General features: G+C 40.2%; 1 protein-coding gene across 4 annotated transcripts in view; it reads right to left on the bottom strand.

Moving 5' to 3' along the window:
• TLR3 (toll like receptor 3) overlaps positions 1-25516 on the bottom strand; it is a 36569-nt gene that overhangs the window by 4522 nt on the left and 6531 nt on the right. Inside the window, exons 1-4 of one of the 4 annotated variants that reach the window (XM_043454412.1) lie at positions 14068-14408; positions 12844-12944; positions 11410-11861; positions 1660-1851 (exon numbers count right to left, since the gene is read on the bottom strand). In XM_043454412.1, the coding sequence (XP_043310347.1) occupies positions 1660-1851; positions 11410-11853 (636 nt within the window). In that variant the 5' untranslated portion in view covers positions 11854-11861; positions 12844-12944; positions 14068-14408. Of the gene's footprint in view, positions 1-1659; positions 1852-11409; positions 11862-12843; positions 12945-14067; positions 14409-25516 lie in introns of those variants that run through there. The other 3 variants (XM_043454413.1, XM_043454410.1, XM_043454411.1) reach the window with 3 other exon arrangements.

Below are 25516 nucleotides of genomic sequence, written 5' to 3'. Positions count from 1 at the left end.
TCCAACCATCTCATCCTCTGTCGTCCCCCTCTCCTCCTGCTCTCAATCTTTCCCAGCATCAGGGTCTTTTAATTAATTAAGGGTCAGATTAATTAAGGTAAATCTATATGATAGGGTTATTTTGCTGTCACTAAAATTAAGTTTTTGAATAACTCTTAATGACATGGAGGATAATGACAGGATATTAATTTTAAAAGGCAGAATGCACTGTCATCAGCAACACAGCTGGGAAAAGTACATGCCCTGATCTAACACTTCTAGAAACCCAGCTCTGTCACCAGCCCATCACCTGAGATTCTGGGTAAGTTCCTTAACTTTTCCTCATCTCAATTTACTGTTGCATCATGTGGAATCTAGTTCCTTGACCAAAGATTGAATCTGGGCCCCTCGCATTGAGAGTGTTGCGTCTTAGCCACTGGATCACCGGGGGAAGTCCCTCAATGTACTCCTGTGTAAAACCATGATAAGCGTAAGTTAGCTACAGAACGGTATAAAATTAGGCTGTATTCCTTTGCTGATCACCTGAAACTATCGCAACATTGTTAATCAGCTATATCCCAATACAAAATAAAATTTAAAAAAAATAACTTGTCACAATGCCTGACACTTAAGTACTGTTATGAATGTCATCTGCTGTTGTTATTTCTTTTATTAGGTGGATAAAAGCTGGATACAAACATATCCAAATTCTAACACTGGTTGCCTTGGATTATGGGGTTTTGGATGATTTTTTTCTTCTCATTACTTAACATATTTTACATTTATTTATTTATATATTTCTACAATCGATGTTCTAAACCAAAAATTCTGTTCAAAATGAACATGAATAGCTTGCATAAGATATTTAATTATTATCTCATGATAATTTCATTCACAGTCTCTTTTTTTATCTGAAAATCAACATAGCTTTATAAAAATTTGATTTTGCTTAGAATTCCCGATACTCTTCTTCTTGGCTTATAAAGGAATAAAATACAGACATACCTGTATGCAAAAATAGTTAGCAAATTGATGGTCATAGACCGAAAAAAGAGCAGATTAGCTTTACTCCGTTATAGGAAGATGTTTGTAAAAATATAATGCTAGTTATCATTTATCGAGAACTTCCTATATGCCAGAGACTGTGCTAAATTCTTTGCCACACAACCCTATGGGGAAGTGTAATTACTATATCCATTTTAGATCTAGGGAACTGGAGCAGACAGAACTTGAATCATTTGCCCGATTGCATAATTACTAACAGATAAAGCCCAGACAGGAAATCAGCTAACTCAATTCGAAAGTCTGTGCTCTTAACCATCATACTATTATTAACTTTTCCAGGGCTTCTGTACAATAGGTAGCATTATTTCCACTTTATAGGCAAGGAAACTAGACCCAGAGAAGTATGTAGGTTCCTCAAGGCCAAAGTTCTGGTCTGTAGTGGACCTTCCACTTCTTTTTGACAGCACAGCCCCAGATTCTGGATTCTAACAGCTACCAAACTCACTTTCTTGTGAGGCTGACGTCAATGGCCCGGAGCAGTATGTATGAAGGATTTCTGGAAACCATGACAAAGGTTATCATCCCTTTCTCATTTCTAGCTTTAGATTCTCATCCGTATGAGACAATTAGGGTCTGCCCACACTGAAAAGTACAACACAGGAATTTTTACCTTACCTCTTTGATTTGATTTGATGACAACTCTAATCTTTTTAAAGAAGAATTGCCAAGGAAATCAAGTTCTTCTGGTGTTAGTGAAGAAATTTTATTATTTGATAATAGAAGCTCTTGAAGGTTTTCCAGTTGGAGCTGAGTTCCTAATTTAGTAGATGATAAGCCATTATGAGAGAGGTCTAATTTGATTAAATTCTGAGGAGAAAAAAAATGTGTATGTAAGTTATAGTCTTGGCACCAAAAATGGTTCTTCTAAATGTACATGAATCTTAGAAATAACTGGACAGCAAAATAGCACATCTCAATTTTTCTCTAGAAAACTGACTGTAGGAGTAGTAAGAAATTGTTGTGGTCCTTTAATGGACCGGAACCTGGAGGTCCGAAGCTGACGATAAGAAAGTGAAAGAGAGAAAGAAGCTAATATTCCTTGGGTTATGCAGAGAACCAATAAAGCCCTAGGACAGGACTTGTACCACTCACGGAGGCACAGGGCACCCTCTCGAGGAGGTCTTGAAAGCCCGGGCAGGAGAGTGAGCTCGGCAGGTTTCCACGCTCCAGAAAATTAGCCGGAGTGAGTGAGTGAGAGAGAGAGAGAGAGAGAGAGAGAGACCCAAGTCTCTGGTGGAGCCAAACCTACAGCAATCATTATCAAGGGAACAAAGGATTAACAATGGTCATAAGATCAGGAGACAATCCATAGCTCAAGAGGATCTTGACTAAGCAGTTTTGTCCTAAGGAGAATGTTTACTGAAGGAGATCCATGTGTGTGTTTCATCCTATGACCTCAGTCCTGGGAGCAGCGTGCCGTTCCACTCGTTCCTGTTACCAGGAACTGATACGGAACAGAGGATTTATGAGAAATAGAAAACAGCACACAGGAATCCTCCTGTTAAACGTTCCCTGACAAGAAATCCTGATTGTTACTGAAAACACCATTGCTACAAAGATGAATGTCTTAATTCAAAGAATTTACTTCTCTTCCAAAATATAAAGACAAGTTTTATTTGTCATGATGTAAAGAATATTCATAATAAGCATTTTACTTATTTATAATAAGCTTTCATTTATAATGTAGGAAATATTCATGTGGCTTATCAAACATATAGTCATGCATTAGTCTTGAATCTAAACAACAGAAAAAAAGTTGAAGAGACGGCATCTTAAGAGGCATGAAGAGAATGTTATTGGCCATGAAATTTTAAAAGGATTTTTATATTGAGAAATATTGGTGGTTGTGTAAATTTTGCATCCTGACTAGCACAGAATACTAATTTTTATCTGTTTTGTTTGTGCTTTGGGATGTTTTACCATTTTGTGCTACTTTTGAATATGTAAACTTCCACTCAGGCAAAACATAAGGAAAAGCTGATACATGTTAGGGCAAAGTCTTATGTAATGTCTACTAATAGCATAAGCCTTCAATTTATGTTTTAAAAATAAAAATAACATCTTGCCAGCAATTAACCAGATTTTGAGGTCTTTGGGTCCAAAGACATTTCATCCACGTCAACATCAGGCACAACAAGAAAGCATTTCAAATCCCCAGCTATCCAGTGAATCATTTTATAAATATATCTAAGCATATTAAATGTGTTCATTATTCTTGGTGTCTAAGGCCAAGGGATGCTCAGTTTTTTTGTTAGCCCACAAAATGAAGAAAACAAAGAGTTCTGAAAATAACTTTGATATAAAAAAGCACTTAATAATTGCCTCAGATTTAAAGATACTAGCGGGGGGAGGAGCTAAGATGGTGGAGGAATAGGATAGGGAGACCACTTTCTCCCCCACAAATTCATTGAAAGAACATTTGAAGGCTGAGCAAACTCCACAAAACAACTTCTGATCACTGGCAGAGGACATCAGGCACCCAGAAAAGTAGCCCATTGTCTTTGAAAGGAGGTAGGACAAAATATAAAAGATAAAAAGAGAGACAAAAGAGTTAGGGATGGATATCCATCCTGGGAAGGGAGTCTTAATAGAGAAAGTTTCCAAACACCAGGCAACCCTCTCACCAGTGGGTCTGGGGGAAGTTTTCAAATCTTGGAGGGCAACCTAACTGGGAGGAAAAATACAGACCGGTCCATCCCCTGCCAGAGGCAGGGGGTAGGCGGGTGCCAGCCTGAGACGGAAAGGGGCAAACTCGGCCCCAGAGGGCATCCCTTACCAAACTGCAAACAGGCTTCCAGTTTCTAACCAAAGACTTCCTGAGATTCTGGATGGTTGACATCTGCCGGGAGGGTCGCAGCCAGAGATCAGCTCCCCAGAACAGACACAAGGCGCACCGGACCAGGCACACCCGGAAACTGAGGCTGGGACCGGGAGGGGAGAAGTCGCGCTGCACGTGAAGAGAGTGCGCTCATCAAGCTCCTGGTTGCCTGAGCTGCTCTGACGGGGAAGGCACAAAACGCAGGCCCAACCGAGTCTGCGCCTTTGCGGAGTACCCGAGAATCTGAACCTGAGCGGCTTAGACCTGGGAAGTGCATGCAACTCAGGGCCCACTCCTGTAGAGCAGCTGGGAGCCTGAGCAGTGTAGACAGGGAAAGCACACACACCGTGAGCGGGGGGGCAAACCCAGTGTGGCCGGAACACTGCGAGTGCTCCCCACACAGGCCAGTGACATTTGTCGGCAGCGCCCCTCCCTCCCCACAGCACGACTGAACAAGCGAACCTAAACAAGAGACCACCTCTGCCCACTTGTGTCAGGGCAGAAATTAGACACTGAAGAGACCTGCAAACAGAAGCCAAATAATCAAACGGAACCGCTTTAGAAGTGATAGGTGCAACAGACTAAAATCCCTGTAGTTAACACCAACTACACTGGAAGAGGCCTGTAGATATTGAGAAGTATAAGCTGGAACAAGGAACTATCTGAAACTGAACTGAACCCACACTGCCTGCAACAGCTCCAGAGAAATTCCTAGATATATTTTTACTATTATTTTTTTTTTAATTAAAAAAATTTTTTTCTTCTTCTTTTTTAAGTCCTCTATTACTCCTTTAACTTTCATTTTTATAACCCACTATTACCTTGCAAGGAAAAAAAAAGGACCCTATTTTTTAAAGCAAACTTCATATATATTGCTCATACTTTTTGTGTTTTTGTTTTTTAATATTGTATTTTTAAGAGTCTAACCTCTACTCTAGATTTTTAATCTTTGTTTTTTAGTATTTGATATCAATTTTGTACATTTAAGAATCCAATCTTCAGTACCCATTTTTACTCAGGAGTGTGATTACTGGCTTGATTACTCTCTCCCCCTTTTGACTCTCCTTTTTCTCCCCCAGGTCACCTCTATTTCCTCCCTCCGCCTTCTTTTCTCAACCCAATTCTGTGAATCTCTGTGGGTGTTCTGGGCTTCAGAGAACACTTAGGGAACAGAGTACTGCCTAGATCTGTCTCTCTCATCTTGATTCCCCATTTTTTCTCCTCCTGCTCATCTCTATCTCTTTCCTCCCTCTCCTCTTCTTCATGTAACTCTGTGAACCTCTTTGGGTGTCCCTCATAGTGGAGAATCTTTTCATCATTAACCTAGAAGTTTTATTATCAGTGCTGTATGGATGGAGACGTCTTGAGGCTACTGGAAGAATAAGACTGAAAACCAGAGGCAAAGGTTTAAGCCCAAAACCTGAGAACACTGGAGAACTCCTGAATCCAGGGAACATTAATTAATAAGAGATCATCCAAAAGCCTCCATACCTACACTGAAACCAACCACCACCCAAGAGCCAATAAGTTCCAGAACAAGACATAACACACAAATTCTTCAACAATGCAGGAACATAGCCCTGAGCATCAATATATAGGCTGCCCAAAGTCACACAAAACCCATAGACATTTCAAATCTCACTACTGGACATTCCATTGCACTACAGAGAGAAGAAATCCAGCTCCACCCACCAGAACACTGACACAAGCTTCCCTAACCAGGAAACCTTGACAAGTCAATCGTCCAATCCTACCCACTGGGAGGAACTTCCACAATAAAGAGGAACCACAAACTACCAGAATACAGAAAGGGCACTCCAAACACAGCAATCTAAACAAGAAGAAAAGGCAGAGAAATACTCAGCAGGTAAAGGAACATGAAAAAGGCCCACCAAACCAAACAAAAGAGGAGGAGATAGGGAATCTTCCTGAAAAAGAATTTAGAATAATGATAATAAAAATGATCCAAAATCTTGAAAACAAAATGGAGCTACAGATAAATATCCTGGAGACAAGGATTGAGAAGATGCAAGAAATGTTTAACAAGGACCTAGAAGAAATAAAAAAGAGTCAATTAATAATGAATAATGCAATAAATGAGATAGAAAACACTCTGGAGGGAACCAACAGTAGAATAACGGAGGCAGAAGATAGGATAAGGGTGGCAGAAGATAGAATGGTGGAAATAAATGAAGCAGAGTGGAAAAATGAATAAAAAGAAATGAGGACAACTTCAGGGGCCTCTGGGACAATGTGAAATGCCCCAACATTTGAATCATAGGAGTCCCAGAAGAAGAAGACGAAAAGAAAGGCCATGAGAAAATACTCAAGGAGATAATAGTTGAAAACTTCCCTAAAATGGGGAAGGAAATAGTCACACAAGTCCAAGAAACCCAGAGAGTCCCAAACAGGATAAACCCAAGGCAAAACACCCCAAGACACATATTAATAAAATTAACAAAGATCAAACACAAAGAAAAAATATTAAAAGCAGCAAGGGAAAAACAACAAATAACACACAAGGGGATTCCCATAAGGATAACAGCTGATCTTTCAATAGAAACTCTTCAGGCCAGAAAGGAATGGCAGGACATACTTAAAGTAATGAAACAGAATAACCTACAGTCCAGATTACTGTACCCAGCAAGGATCTCATTCAGATATGAAGGAGAAATCAAAAGCTTTACAGACAAGCAAAAGTTGAGAGAATTCAGCACCACCAAACCAGCTCTTCAACAAATGCTAAAGGATTTTCTCTAGACAGGAAACACAGAAAGGTTGTATAAACGCAAACCCAAAACAACAAAGTAAATGGCAATGGGACCATACTTATCAATAATTACCTTAAATGTAAATGTGTTGAATGCCCCAACCAAAAGACAAAGACTGGCTGAATGGCTACAAAAGCAAGACCCTTATATATGCTGTCTACAAGAGACCCACCTCAAAACAAGGGACACATACAGACTGAAAGTGAAGGGCTGGAAAAAAATATTTCACGCAAACAGTGACCAAAAGAAAGCAGGAGTTGCAATACTCATATCAGATAAAATAGACTTTAAAATAAAGGCTGTGAAAAGAGACAAAAAAGGACACTACATAATGATCAAAGGATCAATCCAAGAAGAAGATACAACAATTAAAAATATATATACACCCAACATAGGAGCACCGCAATATGTAAGGCAAATGCTAGCAAGTATGAAAGGGGAAATTAGCAATAGCACAATAATAGTGGGAGACTTTAATACCCCACTCACACATATGGACAGATCAACTAATCAGAAAATTAACAAGGAAACACAAACTTTAAATGACACAATGGACCAGCTAGACCTAATTGCTATCTATAGGACATTTCACCCCAAAACAATCAATTTCAACTTTTTCTCAAGTGCACATGGAACCTTCTCCAGAATATATCACATCCTGGGCCATAAGTCTAACTTTGGCAAATTCCAAAAAAACTGAAATCATTCCAGTCATCTTTTCTGACCACAATGCAGTAAGATATGTCTCAATTACAGGAAAAAAGCTATTAAAAATTCCAACATATGGAGGCTAAATAACACGCTTCTGAATAACCAACAAATCATAGAAGAAATAAAAAAAGAAATCAAAATATGCATAGAAATGAATGAAAATGAAAACACAGCAACCCAAAACCTATGGGACACTTTAAAAGCAGTGCTAAGGGGAAGGTTCACAGCAATACAGGCTTACCTCAAGAAACAATAAAAAAGTCAAATAAATAACCTAACTCTACACCTAAAGCAACTAGAGAAGGAAGAAATGAAGAACCCCAGGGTTAGTAGAAGGAAAGAAATCTTAAAAATCAGGGCAGAAATAAATGCAAAAGAAACAAAAGAGACCATAGCAAAAATCAATAAAACCAAAAGCTGGTTCTTTGAAAAGGTAAATAAAATTGACAAGCCATTAGCCAGACTCATCAAGAAACAAAGGGAGAAGAATTAAATCAACAAAATTAGAAATGAAAATGGAGAGATCACAACAGACAACACAGAAATACAAAGGATCATAAGAGACTACTACCAGAAGCTCTATGCCAATAAAATGGACAAATTGGAAGAAATGGACAAATTCTTAGAGAAGTATAATTTTCCAAAATTGAACCAAGAAGAAATAGAAGATCTTAACAGACCCATCACAAGCATGGAAATTGAAACTGTATTCAGAAATCTTCCAGCAAACAAAAGCCCAGGACCAGATGGCTTCACAGCTGAATTCTACCAAAAATTTAGAGAAGAGCTAACACCTATCTTACTCAAACTCTTCCAGAAAATTGCAGAGGAAGGTAAACTTCCAAACTCATTCTATGAGGCCACCATCACCCTAATTCCAAAACCAGACAAAGATGCCACAAAAAAAGAAAACTACAGGCCAATATCACTGATGAACATAGATGCAAAAATCCTTAACAAAATTCTAGCAAACAGAATCCAACAACATATTAAAAAGATCATACATCATGACCAAGTGGGCTTTATCCCAGGAATGCAAGGATTCTTTAATATCTGCAAATCAATCATGTAATACACCACATTAACAATTGAAAGATAAAAAAATATGATTATCTCAATAGATGCAGAAAAAGCCTTTGACAAAATTCAGCATCCATTTATGATAAAAACTCTCCAGAAAGCAGGAATAGAAGGAACATACCTCAACATAATGTCATATATATGACAACCCACAGCAAACATTATCTCATGGTGAAAAATCGAAAGCATTTCCCTAAAATCAGGAACAAGACAAGGGTGCCCACTCTCACCACTACTATTCAACATAGTGTTGGAAGTTTTGGCCACAGCAATCAGAGCAGAAAAAGAAGTAAAAGGAATCCAGATAGGAAGAGAAGAAGTGAAACTCTCACTGTTTGCAGATGACATGATCCTCTACATAGAAAACCCTAAAGACTCTACCAGAAAATTACTAGAACTAATCAATGAATATAGTAAAGTTGCAGGATATAAAATTAACACACAGAAATGCCTTGCATTCCTATATACTAACAATGAAAAAACAGAAAGAGAAATTAAGGAAACAATACCATTCACCATTGCAACAAAAAGAATAAAATACTTAGGAGTATATCTACCTAAAGAAACAAAAGACCTATACATAGAAAACTATAAAACACTGATGAAAGAAATCAGAGAGGACACAAACAGATGGAGAAACATACCGTGTTCATGGATTGGAAGAATCAATATTGTCAAAATGGCTATTCTACCCAAAGCAATCTATAGATTCAATGCAATCCCTATCAAGCTACCAACGGTATTTTTTCACAGAACTAGAACAAATAATTTCACAATTGGTATGGAAATACAAAAAACCTCGAATAGCCAAAGTAATCTTGAGAAAGAAGAATGGAACTGGAGGAATCAACCTGCCTGACTTCAGACTCTACTACAAAGCCACAGTCATCAAGACAGTATGGTACTGGCACAAAGACAGAAATATAGATCAATGGAACAGAATAGAAAGCCCAGAGATAAATCCACGAACCTATGGACACCTTATCTTCGACAAAGGAGGCAAGGATATACAATGGAAAAAAGACAACCTCTTTAACAAGTGGTGCTGGGAAAACTGGTCAACCACTTGTAAAAGAATGAAACTAGAACACTTTCTAACACCATACACAAAAATAAACTCAAAATGGATTAAAGATCTAAATGTAAGAGCAGAAACTATAAAACTCCTAGAGGAGAACACAGGCAAAACACTCTCCGACATAAATCACAGCAAGATCCTCTATGACCCACCTCCCAGAATATTGGAAATAAAAGCAAAAATAAACAAGTGGGACCTAATTAAACTTAAAAGCTTTTGCACAACAAAGGAAACTATAATCAAGGTGAAAAGACAGCCTTCTGAATGGGAGAAAATAATAGCAAATGAAGCAACAAAGGATTAATCTCAAAAATATACAAGCAACTCCTGCAGCTCAATTCCAGAAAAATAAATGACCCAATCAAAAAATGGGCCAAAGATCTAAACAGACATTTCTCCAAAGAAGACCTACAGATGACTAACAAACACATGAAAAGATGCTCAACATCACTCATTATCAGAGAAATGCAAATCAAAACTACAATGAGGTACCATTTCACACCAGTCAGAATGGCTGCTACCCAAAAGTCTACAAGAAATAAATGCTGGAGAGGGTGTGGAGAAAAGGGAACCCTCTTACACTGTTGGTGGGAAAGCAAATTAGTACAGCCACTATGGAGAACAGTGTGGAGATTCCTTAAAAAAAATAGAACTGCCATATGACCCAGCAATCCCACTCCTGGGCATACACACTGAGGAAACCAGAACTGAAAGAGACACATGTACCCCAATGTTCATCACAGCACTGTTTATAATAGCCAGGACATGGAAGCAACCTAGATGCCCATCAGCAGATGAATGGATAAGAAAGCTGTGGTACATACACATGATGGAATATTACTCAGCCATTAAAAAGAATACATTTGAATCAGTTCTAATGATATGGATGAAACTGGAGCCCATTATACAGAGTGAAATAAGCCAGAAAAAAAGAACACCAATACAGTATACTAACACATATATATGGAATTTAGAAAGATGGTAACAATAACCCTATATGCAAGACGAAAAAAGAGTCACAGATATATAGAACAGACTTTTGGACTCTATGGGAGAAGGTGAGTGTGGGATGATCTGAGAGAATAGCATTGAAACATGTATATTATCAATTGTGCAACAGATCACCAGTCCAGGTCTGATGCATGAGACAAGTGCTCAGGGCTGGGGAACTAGGATGACCCAGAGGGATGGGATGGGAAGGAAGGTGGGAGGGGGGTTCAGGATGGGGAATACATGTAAATCCATGGCTGATTCATATCAATGTATGGCAAAAAACCACTACAATATTGTAAAGTAATTAGCCTCCAACTAATATAAATAAACGAAAAAAAAAGGAAAAAAAAATAAAGACACTAGCATACGTTTTGCATAGATCTACAATTCAAGTAAAGTGCTGACAAGAAAAAGGTGGTAGCCACTGGAAAAGCAATACTGTAGAAGATTTCATAAATCAAAAGGAGGTAATTTTTCACTGAACAATTTGCTTTATCATGCATCAGTTTGTAACTTTATTTAAATCAGATTTTGGACTCGACACTTTTTCATCACTGCAGGTACTAAATCAGCAGTACTGAGAGTTTATTTGCCTTTCATCATGGGATATTCTGATTCGTCTCTGGTCTCAACATCTTATATCTAAGTTCTGTTTCAAGTGGAAGGATGTGAGAGATGAGAGTTCTTTAAAATTAAGATTGAAACTGACTTAAGACAGTATTTGCTCTTTTGAAAATATTTCCAATCATAATGGTCATATCTGAGTGTGGGGTCCCCCTCTTCCCATTTATGTAGATCAGACTTCTCATTCTTCATCTTGATGGCTACAAAGTCTAATGATGCATAAATGACTTGAAAACAACATTTGATAATATATTTTTCACTTCTTACATGAAAATGTTCATTTTTCTTACCTTCAGGTTTTTAAAGGGATCATTTTGAATTTTCTGGATTGAGTTGGACATTAGATGGAGTTCAGTCAAATTCATGCAGAAAATAAAGGTTTTATCAGAAAGCTGGGATATCTCATTGTGCTGGAGGTTCAAAACTTCCAACCAAGGGAGACTTTGACACAGTTCTGGCTCCAGCTTTGAGATGGAGTTAAATCCCCCATCCAAGATAGTAAGTTGGCTGTATCTTGTAAAATTGGCAGGTGGCAATCTTCTGAGTTGATTATGGGTAAGATTCAACACAGTTATGTTTGTTGGGAGGTCATCAGGTATTTGAGTCAACTTCAGATGACTACAATCAGCTACTTCATGTCTAACAGTACATTTGTTGGCAGAAGAGGTACACAGTATCCAACAGGTCAACAGTCCCCCAAAAAAGTAGATATGATAAGGCAAAGGCCTGCTCATGATTTTGCCTTATGAAGAAAAACATAGAAATAATGGACAGCATTAATAACATGCACTTTCATATTCATTGGTTTATTCCTTGTAATAATATGCAACCAAACATGACTATGTGTCTTCTTGATACTCACAACATTTATGATAAACAAGTATGTTTTATACAAGCAATACATCAAGTGGATTGAATCAGCACAAAAAAGTCACAAATGGAACCCACAAACTCTCCCCCTTCCCTGGTGACTTAGGGGTGAAGAACCCGCCTGCAATGTGGGAGACTTGGGTTTGATCCCTGGGTCGGGAAGATCTCCTGGAGGAGGGCATGGCAACCCACTCCAGTATTCTTGCCTGGAGAATCCCATGGACAGAGGAGCCTGGTGGGCTACAGTCAATGGGGTCACAAAGAGGCGGACACACTGAGTGACTAAGCACAGCGCACGGCACAGTTGCAACCTTCCAAGGTAAACCTCTTGACAGCTTCTACTTTTAATTCTCATGGTCCCTTCCACAAACCTGAATAATATGCTTATGTTTCTACTTCTTTATTTTCAGACTTTAAGTAGTTTCTTCACACCCCCACCCTCAAATAGAGAACTTAATTATACTCTTTCCTCATCCTCTTCACATTTCTCCTTAGTTATTTTTTATTTCATTTAGTATATTGTTATATTTCTCACTTTAAAACCTATTCCTAAGACTCTTCTCCTAGTACCATAAGGGTAGGACCTCTATTTACCAGTTCATAGGCACAGTCCCCTAAATACACTCCCCTCCTTGTCTAGGTGACATTTACCACTTCCACAAGGGCTACAGCTAGAAATTAGAATTACCAAGAAGGATTAAGCCATTTATAAAACATGTAAGGACTGAAAGACATTCCCAGATCTGAAGATAACACTTCATCTGCTAGAAAAGATTCACCAAATGCCAGGCAGTGTGAGTGAAAAAGGAAAAATACACATATTCTTATGAAACTTCAAAATTGTTATCACTCACCAAAAATATCCTAAAACTCTCTAAGGAGAACTTATGATCCACTACTTCCACAGGAAAGAGATCCTGATTGCTACAAAGCTTTTCACCAGCAACATAAGTCACTAGAAAACAATAGTGATAAGTTTTCAAAACATTCATGGGGAATAATTTTGAACCTCAAATTTCATGTCAGGCTGAACAATTAAAGGTAAGGGGAAAAAGCATTTTGAAACATGCACAGACTCAGTAAGTTTATAACTAAGCAACCTGCATAAAAGACTTTAATTCTAGAATGTACTTCGGTAAAATAAACAAAAACACAGCGAGAGAATGAGATGAGAGTGAAGAGCTGATGTTTCATGAGATGTAATAGAAACAAAGAAAGGCTGAAAGAGATGAAAAGTAGATTCACTGAGCCTTGCAATTTTGGAAAACTTAGGATTACACATTTCACTTTTCTAAGTGAAAGACAATAATGTTTGGGACATGGCATCTGGAGCCAGGCTGCTTAATCCTTATTTATAGTTTGGCTTGTACAGTTTGGTTTGTAAATTCACAACATTTCCCCCTAAATTTATGCAGACACACACTAACATGTAATCCTACTTGAAAATTTGGAGCCAGCTTCCCCAAACCAGTACTGCCTGAGGCTGACCAACCCACATCTACTCATTTCTGACCTTTCTACACTTCTGGACATTTTTCCATGTCTCATCTTCTTCCGTTTTCCTTTTTAGGCCAAAGAAAGCTATTTGCTTACTCCTAGGAAAGCCTGGATGTTTTCTCATGGTCAGATTTATTAAAGAATGTCAGCCCCTATCTCCTCTCCAGCCAAAAACACTGAGAAAAGGAGATAAGTTCTTTAAAGCTCAGAGGGCTTTGTACCTTTAAGAAAAGATGTGATTTTTTTGTTTGTTTGTTTGTCTTAAGAAAGCAGTTGCAGAATGATTTCTATCACCTCCTCAGTGTGCTTTCCCACTATGGAACATCACAAAAAAACAGAATACCACACAAAATGTTTTCTCATGTTAATTAGAAATTGTTGCTGTCACTTGTCCTCTGTGTTACCATATATTTCTCCCCACTTCTTCATCCTCTCCCCTTTCCTCTGTTCTCCTTGTTGAATGATTCTGACTCCATTTCAAGCACCAGATCAAATAAAGACCAAAGAATGTTAAAACCAACGTGATTCTAGCTTTATCCAACATGAGAGCTCCTATCCCAATAAGAATGTAAAAAATATACCTTCACTTACTGTGACAACAGCTGACCATTCCTTTTTTTTCATTAGTCCAAATCCAGTTCGTTTTCATCTGGGGAGTGTGCTGCAATTTTGAAAGTGAAACTGAAGTTTAAAAAAAAAAAAAAAAGACAGCTTTTCTACTTGGCACATTCAAAAGAAAAACACCACAGTCTCAGAAGTGTTTTATATTGCTTCTTAGAAATGTCTTCTTTTTTCTTTTTCATGTACAGTCCCTTGGGTTTTATTAAAAAAGGGTCACAGACTCTGTGACAGAGAACGTTGAAAGAATTAAGACTTCACCCTTTGATATGAGCAGAGCTAATACTCTAGAAGTTGATGAATATCTGACTCAGAGTGAATTCCTCTATTTTTTTTTTTCTTCAAACTGAAGTCTGATGCATGGCTGTCAGAAAATCGAGTAGAATGTGATTAGAGGAACAGAAAAAAACTCTCAGTCCCTAATTAAAGCTAAGTACTTTCACTTCTGTTATCTCACTTTATCTTTTCAGCAACCTTGTAAGGCAAATAATGTAGAAATTAACCTTTTGATATAAGAGACCAAGTTTCACATGAGAGGAAAAGCTGGCTTTGGCAAAGCCACGAGCCAGTCCTAACTCATTCTGCTCTGCTTTACATGGTCAGACTCTGTTAGGGAACAAATAGACACATTCAGAGAAAATTCAGATTCACTATTTAGTTACCAATTAGCTTTACTGACTTCAACTAGTGTAAGGAATATGCTTGTCAAAAAAAAAGAACACTTTTTTTTCATTGTTAATGTAACATGATATGGTTATTATTATTATTTTTTAATTACTCAATTTTTTTAGAGATTTGGGAAGTAAGTTTGCTTGGGGGTAAAATGAGAAATGCAGCCCGGGAGGTAGCATTTTAGATAGCTCTGAGAAACTATTCAGAGGAGGCAAGAGGAGGAACTAAGATATATAGGAGTTTTCCAACCAAGCGCAAGTAGTCAGGAGTATCAATTAAATCATTAATTATAGAAACCATCTAATTAAAGAAACCAGACTTCCAGGTTTCTCAGGACTTCCCTGGTGGCTCAGATGGTAAAGAATCTGCTTGCAGTGCAGGAGACCCCTGGGTTGGGAAGATCCCCTGGAGAAGGGAATGGCAACCCACCCCAGTATTCTTGCCTGGAGAACTCCATGGGAGAGGAGCCTGGTGGGCTACACCCCATGGGGTCACAAAGAGTCAGACAGGACTGAGTGTCTAACACTTTTCAAGGAATTTAGCACCTTTTTATGTATAGGAAGATGCAAGAGTCTGGTTTCACTGAAATCATTCCTTTGATATACACCTTAGCTACCTGGGGCCAGTATCCTATGTTTTCACATCTTGAGTTTCCTCAGTGGCTACAGTCCGATGGCTGCTAAATGGCAGGTATTCTTTCCTTCTGTTCCCTCAGGGCTGATCAGCTCAGGTTGGAGGGCTGCAATTGCCGATAACTGTGACATCCTTGTTTACTGATGTGGCAGGAAATTTTCCATTTCTCACTGTCATGTTATATAGTAAAATATAACAATCGGCAGGAACTTGGAGATCATTGAATCCAACTTCCTTGTTTGAGAAAGGAGGAAAATGAAACACAGCAAGAAGAGAGCTTTACCTGAGGACATAATGCAAGCTGCTGCAACACTTTATACAAACGAGGGAAGAAAACCTGGAACAGGTGAAACCTGTCGCTATCTTGACTGCAGAAATGAGAGCAAGAAATACATTTGTTTCAGGTGCAAAATGCCCTTTCCTGGGCCCCAGCATTGGGCATACCACCTTGTGGTTACATTTTTCTGAGCCTCTGTTGTCACATCTATAATAGCATAAGCTATATAGCATAGGCTATATAGCATAAGCAGGTAACTGTCCTGAGTAAATGATTTATCCACTACATCTACGCATTGGGATGTGCAGTAAAACATTCCCAGTATTCAGAAGGTTTCTCCTCTGTGAGCCACCGAAGGCAGGACAGGATGTATTCGTGTGTGACTCTCCAGTCACTCTTCCATGGTCGGTTAACACTGCCGGCTCCAATGGACCAGGCTGCCCTTCAGTATTCAGACCCTTGAGTGGGCTCCACATTGACCCTGGATTTGACCATGTGACCAGCTTCGGCCAATGCGATATTAGTAAGCACGCAGCTAGCCAAGGCTGGATAAGCATTGGCACATGAGGACTTTCCCGCTTCCTTTCAGAACCCAGTGGCCATGCGGCGAGAAGCCCAGCCTAGCCTTGTGCAAGGTAACAGGGAGGAGAACCAACTGTCTGGCCGGTATCTCCAACGGAGCACCCAGAAGATGGCCATTGAGGATGCCACATTGGGAGCGGATTTTCCAACCCCAGTTGAGTCACTCCAGCTGATGCCCCAGAAGGCAGAGACGAGTTGTCCCCACAAGTCCTGCCCCAACAATTCCAGAAGAACAAACATAAACAATGTGATGTACTAAATTTAAAAAGTTTGGAGTGATGTGTTAGACATCACTACATAAAATTCCCTCCTTCCATAATCCAACACGCCCATCTCTTATGCCTTATAACTTCTTGTACATATCAGGCTTTCCATAATGTTGGCTGAACTAATGAATGGCTGCCCAGGATAATTTTTATGGTGAGCTCATAATAAAATTATTAGTTTAGGCATAATACCATTTCCCATCGAGATATGAATAGCCCTCAATTCATGCTGGCTTCTAAAAACAACACAGGTTAGTTTCTCTCCAGTGTATGTTTCTTAATTATGCATTAACTTATTTATCTATTATGGCAGTAGGTGCTACAGTAAAAAACTTTATTTTTCCCTTTTTAAGGGAATTAAAACTGTGATATATGTCCATATGTGGGCTTGAAAGAACCAAAATAAACAAAACAGAAACAGACTCACAGATACAGTGAAGAAACTGGTGGTTATCAGAGAGGGTGGGCAGGAGAACAGATGAGGTACAAACTTCCAGCTACAGAATAAGTAAGTCACCAGTATATAATGGATAGGGAATAGAGACAATAATCTGAGAACAAGTTTGCATGGTGACAGATTATAACTTGACTTATTGTGATCAAAATGCATAAAGATACTGAATCACTATGTTGTATACCTGAAATTAATATAATATGTTAATGATGATTCCAAAACAAAATCTTCCCATCAGTTTATTATGTGGTCAGTATATTATGGACCTAGATAAACAGTTAGGAGAAGGCAATGGCACCCCACTCCAGTACTCTTGCCTAGAAAATCCCAGGGATGGGGGAGCCTGATGGGCTGCCGTCTATGGGGTCACACAGAGTCGGTCACAACTGAAGCGACTTAGCAGCAGCAGCAGCAGCAGATAAACAGCTACATTTCCCTCAAAGCAGATGACAGTTTGAACTATGCTCACTGGTCTCCTTTCACAACCACTGTTCAGAAAGGACATTAATCCTGCTCTGAGTTGTCTGAAATTCCAGAAGGCACTTCTTTTTCTTTGTGAATTCTTTCTCTAAAGTACAGGCGCATGCGCATACTGGCCCTTGTGGGCCAGTGGTTAAGAGCCACCTTGCAATGCAGAGCACACCAGTTCAATCCCTGGTCCAGGAAGATCCCACATGCCGTGGGGCAAGTAAGCCCATGCACCACAACTACTGAGTGTAGAGTCTCTGCTCCGCTGCAAGAAAAGCCATCACAATGAGAAGCCCAAGCGCTGCAACTAGAGAGTAGCCCCGACTCATTGCAACTAAAGAAAGTCTGAGTGCAGCAATGAAGACCCTGTGCAGCCAAAAATAATAAAGCAAATAAAATAAATTAAAAACACAAAAATAATAAAGTGAAAGGCGCAGTTCCTCTAGCCAGCGTCATCTCCATTTCTGCTTACGGAAGCGATGGTTTAAATTAAGTTTGTTGTTGGCCAGGCAACAAACTCAGCAAGAATTTGATGAGAGGAAGTAACACTGTGCCCCTCCCGTTGCTTTCATTCACGTCTACTAAGCAAGAGTGAACCTGAACTTCCCTTCCGAAAGAAAAAAGAACACACACGCAATATTTGACACACAGAGCATCTAACTTACTTTGAACTTTATTTTGTTATTTCTTGGTAATTTTATGTGGTGGTTGAAAGTGGTTAGAGCTTCTCTCTCTTGTAAATCCAGGGAGGTGGGTTCATGTGAATGGGTCTTGTGCTTCTTCACTGACAGTCTCAAGATATGGTGAAGGGCGCTTCAAACTCTTTGCTTTAAATTTGGCGTTCATTTATTAATTTAAAAAATAAAATCCCAGCTCCAGTGGTTAACACTGCTCATTTCCACTGCAGGGGCAACAGGTTCTATCCCTGGTTGGGGAATTAAGATCCTGCATACCATGTGGGGTAGCAAAATAAAATAAAATAAAATTCCACTTCACTATCATCCTATACTTTATTTATTTATTTTCAACGTGGACATTTTCTCAGTAATTATTATGAGTAAACTGGCCTTCTGGAATTATTCTACAGAGTTATGATTAAATAAATAACCCTAGGGGTGCTACCTCTGTCTATATGAAGAGCAGCTTAATTTCAAATCAAAATCTGCTGATAAGAGCATTTGTCCTTATTATTCTTACTTTTTCCCCTTTCTTTTGAACTGGAGTATAGTTGATATGCGATATTACATCATCCTACACTTTAAATGGACATGAATTTGAGCAAACTCCAGGAGATAGTGGAGGACAGAGGAGCCTGGTGTGCTGCAGTCCATGGGGTTGCAAACAGCCAGACACAACTTAGCAAGCTACAACAACAACCACACTTTAAATATCTAATTTAAATCTGAATGAATTGATGCCTACTGGGTTTCCAATGAATGGAGTTATAAATACTAGACAAAGCCATTAAACAATCACACTTAACACAAGAAAGTTCAAAGTATCAAAAGCAACTAATAATTTATTGGAATCTAATTGAAATGGTCATTGGTGAGAGCTGAATGCTCCTACAGGTTGATTTCCACTTTATAAAGCAAATTTTGAATTTGTTATTGTTTAGTCTTTTAAGTCGTGTCTGACTCCTTTGGGAATCCATGGACTGTAGCCCCCCCCCCCACCCCCGTCCCCTCGGCTCCTCTGTCCATGGCATTTCCCAGGCAAGATAAACGCAGAAAATTAAAGAGGTTGTCCAGTGATGAAAGGATCGGTATTTGCTTTTGAACATGCTTCTTGCCTTTCCCCTAAGAGGAAGCTACACTGTATCTGGGATGATTTATAATAATATGAGAACTGGTCCTTAAAAAATGAGAAGTAAAAGCAGAAGAAAGGTGGGGGAAAGGGAGGTTTATTAGACGAAAGATTTGGAGAAAAAGTACAAAAACCTAATGCAACTCAGAAAGTTGTAATCTAGAGTCTACGGTCTGTATAAAATGTTAATCTTATTCTTTACCTAGAAATAGGCCTATATAAGAGTTAAATGTACATTTTAACATCACCAAAAGAAATGGTAATGTTTCTTTCCACTTAAACTACCTGTTATACAGTGGTTGGACTGTGAAAGGCCCTCAAAGGAAGTGAGTGAATTCCTCAAGAAGAGGGCTGACCAACCCCTGATTAGGGTCTCAAACTGGGTCGAGAGCACTTTTTAAAAAACTCTACTATAATCGACTCCTTGATGTTTGGATATCAGTTTTGAGTTCCATTTTTGGGGTATATTTGAGGGCCCCTAAATAATAGAGGAGATTTCTAGAGATTGGGCATAATTTGCCCTAAACTGAATAGAAAACAATTTATCATGAGGGTAGAAAGGAGGAAAAGAAATACAAAGAGCCCCAAGTTCCCTATTTATGCAGCATCAGCCAAGAGTTGGACACGACTGAGCACAGCACATGGCCAAGAAAATAGACCTGAAATTTCTGGGGTCTCTAAAAACATTCTCGTTAGAGTTAAAGAGTGTATTAAAAGATGAGTTGTGTTTTTATAACAAATAATATTTGGTGTATTTCTTGAGTCAAGGTGAGGGGTCTGGCTACATTGTTGGATGGTATATTGTTATTCAGTCGCTAAGTGAGGACTGACTCACTTTGTGACCCTGTGGACTACTGCACTCCAGGCTTCCCTGTCCATCACTATCTCCCAGAGTGTGCTCAAACTCATGTCCATTGAGTTGGTGATTCCATCCAACCATCTCATCCTCTGTCACCCCCTTCTCCTCCTGCCCTACATCTTTCCCAGCATCAGGGTCTTTCCCAGCATCAGGGTCTTTCCCAACGAGTTGGTTCTTCACATCAGGTGGCCAAAGTATTGGAGCTTCAGCACTAGTTCTTCCAATGAATATTCAGGGTTGATTTCCTTTAGGATTGACTTGTTTGATCTCCGTGCTGTCCAAGGGACACTCAAGAGTCTTCTCCGACACCACAGTTCAAAATGATCAATTCTTCAGTGCTCAGCCTTCTTTATGGTCCAACTCTCACATCTGTACACAACTACTAGAAAAACTATAGCTCTGACTAGATGGTCCTTTGTTGGCAAAATAATGTCTCTGTCTAGGTTGGTCATAGCTTGCCAGTTTTGTTGGTGATAGGCAAGCTAGTGAGGTCTTTGGCCCAAATTGGATGGCAAGTGGGCTTCAGAATACATCATGCTTGGTTGAAACAAGGGCTTATTTGAAAGGCTTGTGCCTCCAGAACACAAATTAATGAAAACCTCATGACCAATAGACTGGATGGAGTGCAGCTTTACTTGACAGTGTTTCATTGCCTAAGACAGAGGTCTGAGCATCCCCCGCCCCGCCGCCACCATGTATTTTTATCAAAGAGAGGTTTTCTAGTTGTATTATTATGGGGTATGATGTTGATTCCATTATTATCTCTGAAAGTGATTTGCATTTACTAAGTGGAGTTCTCTATCTCTCCTCTGGATCTTTCACTGTATAGAGGCACTGGCCCTGGAAAATTATTTTAACTCCCTAGGGAGGATCAGATGGGAAGCAAGATTGATGATCTACCTCCAATAACCTGAATACAGAGGAAGATCTGGGGCACTGGAAGTTTATGCTACAGGGGCTCTTATATCCAGTGGGCAGGTGTGTGGCTCAGGGAACAATCTGGATCTAACGGATCTCAGTAGAGTGTGCTCCCTGGATCTGGCCTCAGGCCATATGGGATGGGAGCAGGATAGAAAATCTATAAAAAGAGGGTGAGACAATCTTCAATTCAGTTCAGTTCAGACGCTCAGTCGTGTCTGACTCTTTGTGACCCCATGGACTGCAGCACGCCAGGCCTCCCTGTCTATCACAAACTCCTGGAGCTTGCTCAAACTCATGTCCATCGAGTCAGTGATGCCATCCAACCATCTCATCTTCTGTCATCCCCTTCTCCTGCCTTCAATCTTTCCCAGCAATTAGGGCCTTTTCCAATGAGTCAGTTCTTTGCATCAGGTGGCCAAAGCTTCAGCTTCAACATCAGTCCTTTCAATGAATATTCAGGATTGATTTCCTTTAGGACTGACTGGTTTGATCTCTTTGCTGTCCAAGGAACTCTCAAGAGTCTTCTCCAACACCACAGTTCAAAAGCATCAATTCTTTGGCGCTCAGCTTTCTTTATGGTCCAACTCTCACATCCATACATGACTACTGGAAAAACATAGCTTTGACTAGATGAATCTTTGTTGGCAAAGTAATGTCTTTGCTTTTTAATATGCTGTCTAGGTTGGTCATAGCTTTTCTTCCAAGGAGAAAGCATCTTTTAATTCCATGACTGCAGTCACCATATGCAGTGATTTTGGAGCCCAAGAAATAGTCTGTCACTGTTTCCCTTGTTTCCCCATTTATTTGCCATGAAGTGATGGGACCAGATGCCATGATCTTAGTTTTTTGAATGTTGTGTTTTCAGCCATTAAAGCCACCCTCCTCTTTCACTTTCATCAAGAGGCTCTTTAGTTCCACTTTGCTTTCTGCCATAAGGGTTGTGTCATCTGCATATCTGAGGTTATTGATATTTCTCCTGGCAATCTTGATTCCAGTTTGTGATTCATCCAGCCCAGCATTTCACATTTCACATTTCACATGATGTACTCTGCATATAAGTTAAATAAGCAGGGTGACAATACGCAGTCTTGACTTACTCCTTTCCCGATTTGGAACCAGTCTGGTTCTAACTGTTGTTTCTGACCTGCATACAGGTTTCTCAAGAGGCAGGTCAGGTGGTCTGGTATTGCCGTCTCTTGAAGAATTTTCCAGTTTGTTGTGATCCACATAGTCAAAGGCTTTGGCGTAGTCACCAAAGCAGAAGTAGATGTTTTTCTGGAACTCTCTTGCTTTTTCGATGATCCAACAAATGTGGGCAATCTGGTCTCTGCCTTTTCTAAATCCAGCTTGAACATCTGGAAGTTCTTGGTTCACATACTGTTGAAGCCTGACTTGGAGAATTTTGAGCATTACTTTGCTAGTGTGTGATATGAGTGCAATTGTGTGGTAGTTTGAACATTCTTTGGCAATTGCCTTTCTTTGGGATTGAAATGAAAACTGACCTTTTCCAGTAATGTGACCACTGCTGAGTTTTCCAAATTTGCTGGCATACTGAGGGCAGCAACATAATTTAGGACTTGAAATAGCTCAGCTGGAATTCCATCACCTCCACTAGCTTTGTTTGTAGTGATGCTTCCTAAGGCCCACTTGACTTCAGACTCCAGGATGTCTGACTCTAGGTGAGTGATCACACCATCATGGTTATCTGGGTCATTAAGATCTTTTTTGTATAGTTCATCTGTGTATTCTTGCCACTTTTTTTTAATATCCTCTGCTCCTGTTAGGTCCATGCCATTTCTGTCTTTTATTGTGCCCATCTTTGCATAGTAAAGGACAGAGACAATCTTAAAGGGCCATATAAGTCTGTATACTTGGAGGAGAGATACTTCATCCTTTATATACAGGAAAGGGTGATGGGAAAGATTTTTAAAGTTTGTGTAAAATATGAGTCAACCAAGAAACCTTGAATTAAGAGAGATTAAGGCCCAGGGAAAGGCAGAGACCTATTTAACAGGTTATTGGTAATTTTGTAACTTGTTAACAGACGCTGTTGAGGAATGCATTAGTTCTCTCAATTTAACCTATTACGAGGGACCTCTTGGAGGCTGTAAATTCTGCTCAGTGCCTTTTACAGGAGACCAACGGTATTTGTTTTGAGAAGGGAAACGTGTACTTTGGTTATCATCAGTCATGTCTGCAACCCTGAAGTGTATTACTCATTGTGCTGAGTGTCTATGTCACTGCAGGATATTTTAAGGCAAAGGGTACTATGACCATGGGAAATTTAGGCAAGGCATAATTATTTTTTTCTCTTTTATATTTGATTGTTTCCCTGAGATTAAAAAGGCCACCATTCTTAAATTTACCACATCCCAGATATTGGCCAACAATTATGACTTGAGCTCCCATATTGATTACGTCCACGAAGCTTTGTTCAATCAGTATATTTTAGCAAACATTTAAGTTATTTTAGAACCTATGCAGCAGAGGCACAAGAGTCAACCCACATCAATTTAACTTTTTGTTATACACATTTTAAAAGTAAATTTTGGATTGCCAATGGGTCAAATTATGGACCTTTGTTTGAAATTTATATACTTAAGTAATACATAGAATTTATATAATAAAGTACACAATTAAACATTTCAGGTTCCCAGGCCACCTCCCAGGGCCTGGGGTGTGCACTTGGAGGCTACGGCAGGCAGCCTGACCTTGGACAGCGCAGTTAGCCCGCTTGTGCTGAGTATCAGCCCTTCTGCATGTTGATACGGGCAGCACTTATGGAAGTCTGAGCACAGTGGCTCAGGGTTTTGCCTTATTCAAGCAACTGGGTAACTCAGGTAGGCATTCTGGAGAGGGGGAGTCCCGAATGGGAGTAAGATATTGGTGTCCTTGTGCCAAGTGCCCCCTTTGGATTAAACATTGGGCTACTGGTCCCCAGGGATGATCACGATCCCCCGAGAGTGTGGGGAGCATGTTGGTTGGAGAGAAGTGAGGTCCACACTGCCAAGAGGACAGGCGGGGGCCAGAGCTCATCTGAGCAACATCGACATCGAGACTGGGGTGCTGGCTCTCTGCCGTGGGGGAGCCACCCAACACCTTCCTCCATGGGGTACCCAGAAAACACAGGGAAGAATAAAAGTTCTGCTCCAAATAATAATAAAGAAACACCGATGTCAAAGATGTAATGGGCCCTGGAATGAACGAGCCTCTGCCAAACACAGGCTGTGACCCGAAACCCAGGAGCATGCCCAGTGTTCCTGCTGCCCTAAGGTGGGCCCTCCTGGGCTAGTATCTAGAAGCCAAGTTTAGCCAGTGAGGACTACTCATGTTGAATATTCCCCGATCTGGGACATTAGCATAAGGAGAGATGTGGCAAGTTCATCAGAAGCACAGATTTTATCCTAAGTGGCTCTCACCGGGGCTTGGAACCAATCAGTAAGACAAGCACAGCCCCATTCACAGAGCTGCTCAAGAGTCCATGCACAGCGTTCTGCTCACAGCATCAACTGTTTTATGAGATTTAAAGATTCTTTTGATGGTGAAGCAGGACACAATAGCACTCAGACGAAAGGCAGCTCCAAGCCAGAGAAGGCTGCCAGGCAGGCCCACGCAGGGTGTTGCAGTTTGCGACAGCATAGTAGTAAGCTGTGGAGAAGACAATGGCACCCCACTCCAGTACTCTTGCCTGGAAAATCCCACAGACGGAGGAGCCTGGTGGGCTGCAGTCCGTGGGGTCGCTAAGAGTCGGACACGACTGAGCGACTTCACTTTCACTTTTCACTTTCAAGCACTGGAGAAGGAAATGGCAACCCACTCTAGTGTTCTTCCCTGGAGAATCCCAGGGATGGGGGAGCCTGGTGGGCTGCTGTCTATGGGGTCACACAGAGTCGGACACGACTGAAGTGACTTAGCAGCAGCAGCAGTAGTGAGCTGGGCTGTGGGAAGCTTGGCTAGTTTTTGTGGCTTCTTGTGGATTGACTAATTTGAATAATTTCAGCAGAATCTGGGGCCGAGGGGCTGTCCCTATCAGTCTGGTACCGAACTCCAGGGCAACTGGGATAAATGTACACTGGCCTTTGTGAGAAAGTCCTGTAAGGGAAGTGGTTGTGGTGTGGACTTAATTGCTCAAGCTGTGGGGTGTGGATTAATTGCTCAAGAACAAGTGACCAGCTTCAAGCCAGGACCTCAAAACAGAGTCAAGACAAGGTTCAGTCAGTTCAGTTCAGTCACTCAGTCGTGTCCGACTCTTTGCGACCCCATGAACCGCAGCACGCCAGGCCTCCCTGTCCATCACCAACTCCTGGAATTTACTCAAACTCATGTCCATTGAGTCGGTGATGCCATCCAACCATCTCATCCTCTGTCATCCGCTTCTCCTCCTGCCTTCAATCTTTCCCAGCATCAGGGTCTTTGCCAATGAGTCAGTTCTTCACATCAGGTGACCTTTAAGTATTGGAGTTTCAGCTTCAAC

The sequence above is a fragment of the Cervus canadensis genome, chromosome 31, assembly GCF_019320065.1.
Source record: "Cervus canadensis isolate Bull #8, Minnesota chromosome 31, ASM1932006v1, whole genome shotgun sequence".
NCBI classification, from domain to species: domain Eukaryota; kingdom Metazoa; phylum Chordata; class Mammalia; order Artiodactyla; family Cervidae; genus Cervus; species Cervus canadensis.
This window is presented reverse-complemented; position numbering and strand designations above follow the sequence as displayed.